At 36.9% G+C, this 9,167-nt stretch overlaps 1 protein-coding gene across 2 annotated transcripts; it reads right to left on the bottom strand.

The window, feature by feature from the left end:
- Positions 1-1,486: 1,486 nt before the first annotated feature.
- LOC141648173 (putative disease resistance protein RGA1) lies at positions 1,487-6,531 on the bottom strand. 2 transcript variants are annotated; one of them, XM_074456663.1, is made up of 3 exons: positions 6,458-6,531; positions 2,237-5,578; positions 1,487-1,901 (listed from the first exon to the last, which is right to left on the bottom strand). In XM_074456663.1, exon 2 carries the CDS (start codon positions 5,525-5,527, stop codon positions 2,261-2,263), a length of 3,267 nt encoding a protein of 1,088 aa, XP_074312764.1. In that variant the 5' UTR covers positions 5,528-5,578; positions 6,458-6,531; the 3' UTR covers positions 1,487-1,901; positions 2,237-2,260. The 2 variants fall into 2 exon arrangements, with proteins under 2 accessions (XP_074312764.1, XP_074312763.1); XM_074456662.1 differs by having other exon boundaries at positions 1,487-1,916.
- Between the last annotated feature and the right edge of the window lie 2,636 nt (positions 6,532-9,167).

The raw sequence follows: 9,167 nt of genomic DNA on the forward strand, positions 1-9,167 counted from the left end.
CGTGCATTGGCTCGTTTCGGGTCGAACATGGGGTCTTGTGCTAGACCGGAGGCCGTCGCCGTCTTAGATCCGTTGAGGATCTGTTCCGAGGAGGAAATCCATGCTAGGCGGGCCAACAAGAAGAACAAGGGCAAGATGTACCCCGAGGGAAAAGGCAAGGGTAGGATGGAAGAGTGAAGACCTCCATTACCCGTTTTATTATTATGTTGTATTAGTGTTTGTGAGTTTTTATATTATGTTGTACTAGCTATGTTTTGTGTGTTTTGTGCTAGTTTTATTATGTGAGGTGTTTTAGTCGACACCTTAGCTTTGACAAGTACAGTTGTAGACTCGCCGAGCTTTATTTGTTGTTAAAATTGTAATCCCTCCCATTATTAATTAAATAAGAGGATTGCTCGTGTCGAAAAATTGTGAACGCTTGTTTCTTCCATCCATTTTATAAAGGCAATTCGATTTGAATCGTCCTAAACGTTTGCACTTGGGAAAGTGGAATTTTTGTGGGAAGGGAGAAAAGCTTATTTTTTGTATTTTTGTGGGAAAGGGAATGTTGTTCCCTTTCTTTTTTTTGAAAGTTGATGTGGGTGATGTTTTTTTATTGTGGGGATGGTTGTATCCTTCTTGTGTAAGAGAGGACTGCCTACGTATCCACCTGAAGAGGTGAAATCAAACCGTGATCGTAGTTTGAAATGTTTTGTAAATTTGATTAGGTTTTGTGGTTGTATCCCTCATGCATAAGAAGGACTGCCTACGTATCCACCTGAAGAGGTGAAATCAAACCATGCTCGTAGTTCAGGGGTTTTTGTGAATTTGTTTTATTGCAAATGGACGTTGTCTTTGACGGATCAAAGGACATTCGAAACGGGCAAGGTGCCGCAACTTAGACTCGATAAAACACGCAATTTCAAATCAGAACGCGTTGAGGAACTTGACTTGAAAAGGGTTGAAGTGGTTGCTAGTTGTAGAACTAGGCTTAGGTCGTTGGTTGCTACGGTTCAAGGGTAGTATTTCTTGAGTTGGTCTAGGTTGGTCGGGTTTGTAAAATCCTCCCCGTCTAGGTCACTCAGTCTCACTGCGCCCCCCGAAAGTATTTTCTTGACCAGGTATGGCCCGGCCCAGTTAGGTTTGAATTTTCCCCTCGGATCGACGAGTAGCGGTGCTCGGACCGACTTGAGGACCAAGTCGCCCTCCTTGATGTTCCTGGGTTTAACCTTCTTGTTGAATGCCCATTGTATACGTCGTTGGTATAGCTGGACGTTGTGCAAGGCGTTGAGTCGCCGCTCGTCTAGAAGAGTGAGTTGCTCGTACCTTCGACGGGTCCACTCCGCCTCAGGGACTTGACTCTCCAGTAGGATGCGTTAATTTTTCCATGTAATTTGGAAGAAACCCATTTGTTAATCACGATGTTCCTCCGATCCCATCTTTTCTGGGTTTTCTGAATTTTTTGAGTAGAGAAGATAAAGATCATCTATAATGAGAAAGGTGGGACTTTTTACCTGCTATCACAGGTTTATAAAGGGCCAATTATATTAAAAGCAAATGAGTGTAATAGTTGGTTATATTGGTAGTTAAATTATAGTTTGGAGTATTTTGAGAAGCACCACAATAGTTTGGAGTATTCATCCCATTAAATAACCCTATTATTTTTTGGTGTGCAAGAGGGGCTTTCGGCAAAGCCCTAGTACAAAATGAACTAAATCGAAACTAAACGAGTAAAGCAACTCCTAATAAATCTTCACGAAGAATGGTTCGAAGGCCTTCGTGAGGAGTTCCGAAAAACGTGGTGGAGGTAGATGAATTGACTTCCAAATTTGCTAACGAGTCAGCTCCTTTGTTCGCCTCTCTAAAGACATGATCGGTCTTGACAAGGGCATGTTGGACAGTAAATTTGAATCTCTTGAGCCCTGTAAGAGTATTCCCTAGAAAATCATTTTAGCACAAAAAATACAGTCTCATTAAAATCCTCAAACTCTCTAAATTATGCTTCCTTCCTCCCGGTCAATTGTTGTCATTTGGTTTTGGCACAAAGACTAAGGAAAGAGGAATGAGTCAATTACTAAATGGCAAGTGGAACAAATTGCGTGTAAATGATCAAATTGTTTATGAAGTTCATTCTTAAAATAAAAAGGACAACAACTCATTACAAATGACCACGACAGAGGGAGTAATCCGTACTTGGTAATATTTAGGTCAATCAATAAGATGAATTGCTGAATTGTGCTAATGGATGGTAATTTACCTGTTACGAGCAAGGAGAAATCAATCACATTAGAGTAACTTTAGAGACATGGTGAATGAGGGACCAGTCTTCTCCGGTTGGCTGATGGCATCTTTTCCTAAGTTGCTCTGAACAGTCCCTGATTGTGAGTAACTTAAGTGAAGTGAGTTTCGGCATCCAATTCGGTAGACATTTCAGTTGTAGGCAACCCCATAATCCAAGAGTTTGGAGGGATGTCAAGTATTGCATTCCCTCTGGCAATTTCTTCATGCTACAAAACGACAATTGTAAGGAACAGAGGGTTTGAGCAAGGTGTAGCCATGGTATGACATCATGTTCCTCGGCTTTGTCCGACAGAAGATTAGGACAATCAGATATACATAAACTTCTTAATGCAGAGAGATGCTCAAATGCTCCATATAGATACTTGATTTTGGGGCATTTTGAAATCGTTAGAAATCTAAGAGTAGACGAGAAACAGTTCTGAAACAACTCTGTAACTTCTAACAAGCTCTCCACCTCCTCTTCGTATACAATATACATCGTTGCAGCGAACTGAATATTCTCCACCGGCACCAACGTAAGGGATCTCAAATTCCTTACATTGAGCGTTCGCAGTTGAGAACTCGACGTAGAAGTATCCTCTGTTAAAGTCAATTTCACAGTCCTTTTGTTATCACTTATAATCAATTTTTCGACAAGGGGACAGCGCGGAATGGAGTTCATTTTTGGGCAAGAATGTATCTCACATTTTCTCAATTGAGGAAGAAATGGAGAGGAAGGTGATTCTGCCCACCATGTTTTCAACTCTGGCAAATTCTCGAACGTGAGATTTTTAAGGCGAGAAAAGAATGGCATTCCTCCAACATTTGAGCCTGGATTACTATTTTCCTCCATACACACCAAATTAGGCAGATCTAAAAGATGCAACTCTTCCAAATGACGCAATTTCCCAAGCCCTGAAAGGGACTGCAACCGTCGACAAGAATAAAACTCCAAACGAACAAGATTAGGAAGAAAAGTGCACAAGTTATCTCCCGTCCCCCAATTCGGCATTCTCAACCCATTGTACCCTTCCAGAAAGAAACTACTGAGATTAGAATGTGGACGTAACGTTTCTAATAACGCTTCCTCAAAGTCCGATCTTAAGCAACCTTCTGCAACTTTGATGCTCATAACGAGAGTATCAAGTTGTTGTTTTCCACTCAGATATGTTCCTCCCCTTCGAACTGAATTGACAGATGTCCCTTGTGAAGGAATTCGAATCTCAAGATTAAGACATCCTCTCAAATCGTCAAGAGTGATTAGATCTTCAAGTTCATCACAAAATTGTTTTTGATTTAAACTTGTGTTTCCCACCATAAATCTTTCTAGTGTCTGTAGTTGTGTCAACTTTCCCATGCCTATGGGTAGATGATTTAGCTTAAAACAATTTACTATCCCCAAGAAGATAAGATTATGCAGCTTCGTAATTGATTTGGGGATCTCTTCCAGCTTACGATTATATGAGAGATCTAAATACCTCAAATGCAGCAGTTTGCCGATAGAATCTGGTAACTGTATAAATTTTGCCGCTCTTAAGTCAAGTGTCCTGAGGCACATGCAAGTTTCTAGCAAATTACGAACTAGAAACTCGTCAATGCCCATGTACCAAATTTCCCCGACTTGAAGATAAGTACGTATACGAGTTTTCTTGAAAGAGTTTCTCAAAGAATCACGTCCCATAACAGAAACATGACGAGCCCTTTCATCTAGGTCACCAGTTCTGTTTGAATTCACACCGTAAACATCGGATCCAGACACTTCTAGAGCGATATCATGCATAAGGTCGTGAATTTTACATGAAATAATCTCGCCTTTGCTATTTCTCTCCACATCTTGGAAAAAACACCTTCGTAACAAAATTAAAAAGTACTCCTCACATGCATCATGTATACTTTGACCTTTTTCCAAGGGCACTACGTAGCCTTGTGCCATCCAGAGTTTATACAACATATGTTTTTCTATCTGAAAATCCTTTGGAAATAGAGCACAATAACTAAAACAACTCTTGATTGGGGGTTCGAGATTATCATAACTCAACTTCAATATAGGCATGATTCCTTTTTCATCATCCATAATGTTAGCTAATCCTATTTCCAGAACTCGCTCCCACTTAGTTTTATCTTCCCCATATAGAAGGGTTCCAACTGCTCTAATAGCAAGAGGCACATTTGCACATCGTTTAATGATCTTTTTTCCAATTTCAACTAAGTCGATAGATGCATTTGCATCCTCAACAGCTTCTCTGAAAGCGGTTCTCTCAAACAAACGCCATGAATTATCACTAGATAAGCTCTCCAATTTGTACATAAGCCCCTTACCAACAATTTGTGCGGTTTTTGTTGATCTTGAAGTTAACAGAACCCAGCTTCCCTCTACCACTCCCTTTAAAAACCCTTCCAAGGTGACCCATTCATCACGATTCTCTGTCCATACATCGTCCAAAACAAGCAAGAATTTTTCTTTCACAAGGTGCTTTCGAACTTCTCTTTGTACACCATCCAAGGTTAAATTGTTATGTTTCTTGTCATGCTTCTCTTGCGGGATTGAAGCCAAAATCTTATGAAGAACTGATTCTACATCTAGATGTCCCGAATCATGATCAGCAACACACACCCACAACCTTAACGGAAATTCATCTTTAACCATTATATCATTGTACAAAAGTTGTGTGAGAGCAGTTTTACCTATACCTCCTATGCCCGTGATAGTAAGGAAAGAAACATCGCTTTGAACATCAGAATTTAGCAGCATGTTTCGAATCTTATCCACGTCGTCATCCCGCCCAATAATATCATTGGCATAAATGTAGGAACAAGTTTCCTTTATTCTCTTCCTAATAGGTTGGTGTTGGATACTAAATCCAAATTTATTATGTTCATCAACAATATTGACCAAATTCTGCTTAACTTTCTTGATCCCATTAGCCATATGATAAGCAACACCCATGTCCTTAAAAAGCGAAAAAAGATGAGCCTTATTACCTTTAACCAACTTCTTTTGTTGAGCCAGAGTGATAAATTCATCAATCAGATCATCAGCATCATAAGCAGCATCCTTGAGCTTTTTAATGTAGAGATGTGTTTCTCGGCTTAGCTTCTCCTTCTTGGCTTCAGCGTCAAGTAAAATGGCTTCGATGGTTTCGACAGTTCTTTGGAGCTTTTTTAGATCAGCTTCATAGCCCAACATGGAGCAGACAATTCTGAGGTCGGTGCATTGTAATGCCGCAAAAATAGTTTGAGCAACAGACAATGTTGTTCCAAGGTCCATCTTTGTTCTGTCTATTGTTGGATACTTCCTCCGTCCTGGTCAATTGTTGTCCTTTGTTTTGGCACAAAGACCAAGGAAAGGGGAAGGGGCCAATTATAAGATGATAAATGGACCAAATTGAGTGTAAAGTTTCAAAATGCACTTCAAATGCAATCCTAAACTAGAAAGGACAACAAATGCCTGAGACACCCAAAATAGAATAGGACAACAAATGACTGGGACGGGGGGAGTATTTGGGAGTTTTACTTTTCCTTGAATGATGAGTATCAGTATAGATTGATCTTCTTCAACGCAACATATAGATCTTATTTTAGATCGGAATTACTCTTTCACATACACTTTTTCATAAAGTTTTCATATCATACTATTTTTCCAAAACATAATCAAATTAACTCTTTTATATACATCTTTCACTAATATTGAATCTAATTAATCTAAAAAGTTGAACAATGGATTATAATTATTCAATTAGTGAAATAATTTTGTTTATTAGCAATTATTAATAGGTTTTATTCAATTTAATTTTGACTGAAGTTAATATGCTTAGTAACATCGTTGCAATTCGCGAGCAAGTATGGGTAATTAATTATATATTTAAATCACAAAACAAACAACACAGACAGCCCCTAGAGGTTATTTTAATCAAAGGTCAACAGATGATTGAGACCAAGGGAGTAAATATTGATGGACAAAACTGGACAATATCATGTTTTTTTAGATGTTCTGCATATCTAAAACATCGCTGCAATTCGCGAGCCAACAAATTGCAAGTGAAAAAGTACAAAATTAAATGAAAAGACTAATTGATGAGGATAATTTATTAATGGATCTACGTTAATTAACTTATTGGGAGTCATCATGCTGGAGATAAGAAGGAAGAAACAAAGTACAAAGTATAGTAAAACAAAAATATGAAAGAGCAGTGGTTACCTGCAGTGCAGGCATAGATCAGTCAACAAGCAAGAATGCAGCAAAACCCAAATGTAGAACGTTGAGTTTTACTTCCTCCATTCAACTCCACTCTACCACTTTACTTTTTCACGTTTGCCAACGCGTGTTTTACGCGATAAATATCGTTAGCTACGTATTTGCAGAAATTATAAAAGGTAGATATTTTTAACGTCTTTCGTAAAAGGCACGAATCAAACAAGATCTCACATGAATATATTTTCGCTAACGTATTGAGAGAAAATTAAAATTGAATGATAAGTTGTGAATAGTGTAGAAAATGGAAAGTGGTAGAGTGGAGTTGAATGGAGGAAGTATTTGGTACTCGGTATATAGTCACAAAATTCTAACATTAGACGAACATTGTCCGTCTACAGTTTTAGACGGATAATGTACCTCCACAAAATGAGAGTGGATAGTGTAAGTGGTTAAGGAATGGATATCTCACTTGCCCTCTCACTTGCATTTTGTAAGAGGGTCACTATCCGTATACAGTTTTAGACAGATAGTTTCCATCTACGATAAGACGGAATGGTATGTACTATGTAGTACTCCTTCCGCTAGCACTTTTCCTTTTAATATCTTAAACTAGTATAGACCCCCGTGTAATGTATGCACGGTATTTATAGAGTTTCATTTATTTTTCTTGTTTCCAGCTACTCATTGTATTTTGATTAGAGAAATAAAAATTTAAATTTTAAGAAGTAATGAAATGAGTATTATTCTGAAGGCTTTTTTTACCGAGAAATTAATGATGTTAATTTACAAATATTTACTAAACATATTTTTTAGCCGTAACTTTTTATCATAAAAAGTCAATGAATTTTTAACAAATATTTACTAATAACATATTTTTTAGCAGCAACTTTTTATCATAAAAAGTCGATAAATTTTTAACAAATATTTACTAATAACATATTATTTTAGCGGCAACTTTTTATCATAAAAATCAATGAATTTTTATCATAAAGTCAAAAACGGAATTTTTTTATCATAGAAAGACCGGAGATAAATTTGTGCATAATGTGAACTATTGAATGTTATAAATATTTAAATACAAAAGATTATGTCCATTTATAACATATCATGTCCATACCTATAGTATATGATAAAAATACCAAGCACTATTTTAGGAAATATGTTTTAGGCGGAAAAAGTTGGAGTTTTGCCTATTTATTTAGTAAATAGGGGATAACTGATTATAATATAAGAGTTATGTTCATTTATGGACATGATTTAGTCAATTATGAACATGAATAATCATTACTCTTATCACACCTTCTACACCCTCATTTTCCATCTTATTTCAATCTAATAAATCTCTCAATTACTCATACCACCAACCAACCACCAGCCAGACTAACCACCACACCGCCCAAACCACCGCACCACCGCACCACACATCTCCTTTCCCAGATCACCGGTCTTTTAATTGAAATTGTCATGGTGTTGTAAGTAATTAGTTATTATACGTTTTGAATTTTACCCAATTAGACGAGTGTTAACTTTAGCTAAGACAGTCATCTGTAAGCACTGAAAAATATGAGTTGATTCCGATTTTTCCTAAATTATTCCCTTGCATTGTTAATTGATCCACGAAAATTCGGGTTTTCAAAAACTTTTATCCATGGTATTAATATTAGGCGCATAGCTTTTATATATATAATCATCAAAAATTCTCATTTGTGACATGCACTATCCATTACAAAGAAGAGACGAAGCGGATGCATACCATATATGTTAAATCACAAATTCTCATTGAAGACGAACATTATCCGTCACAAGCTTGTGAGAGGGGCACTATCCATGGGGTGCTCCATTTCTCCCCCACTTGCCCTCCTACTTGCCTTATTGTGAGAGGGACATTATCCGTCACAAGCAAGACGCTTTGTATGTTAATATGAATAGAAGTGGACCATTTTGTGTGTTTATTTATTATATTTATAGGATTTGTAGGAAGTATTATATAATATTATTCTAATGTGTAGGGATAAGAGCAATAAAGGCTAATTTGCATTAAAAACAACATCAATTTTTTTTAGCTGAGCAATCTCATTACTTTATTTTGACGTGAGTTCATATATGTTCCCATTTTAACACTCTTTAACATGGTTACATTTCCAACTAAGCTGGTAACATTATAACACATACTCATATGCGACCATGTTTATGCAATTTTATTATCATTATAAGAGCAACTCCAATGTTTGCTTTTGAGGATCTGCTTGCAATTATTATTAATTAGCAAGCAGTATGCTCACCATTGGAGTGCAAAATTACGTACCTGCTTATAAGTCAATGTAGCTTGAAAAAAGTATGCGACAAAGCAAGCTACAAGGTATTGTAACTTGCCATTGGAGTTGTTCTAAGAGTCTTTCATTTACAAAAGAAATGATTGTGATTATGATTACATTTCAGACTAAAATGCTATCATTTTTACGCAAATCTCTTTCTTTGCATTGTGTCTATCTGAGTTCGTATATGTTCCCATTTTAAGACTTTTCAACATGGTTACATTTTCAACTAAGATGGTAACATTATAACACATACTCATACGTGACTATGTTTATGCAATTTTGATATCATTATAAGAAGAAGAGTGAGAAAGTGACCTTACTCAGTACGCATATGTTTGTATGGGGAAATCCCCTTTTTTTCTATTTTTTTATTGTATATTGTCAAATCAGTTTTT

The sequence above is a fragment of the Silene latifolia genome, chromosome 3 (assembly GCF_048544455.1).
Source record: "Silene latifolia isolate original U9 population chromosome 3, ASM4854445v1, whole genome shotgun sequence".
NCBI lineage: Eukaryota > Viridiplantae > Streptophyta > Magnoliopsida > Caryophyllales > Caryophyllaceae > Silene > Silene latifolia.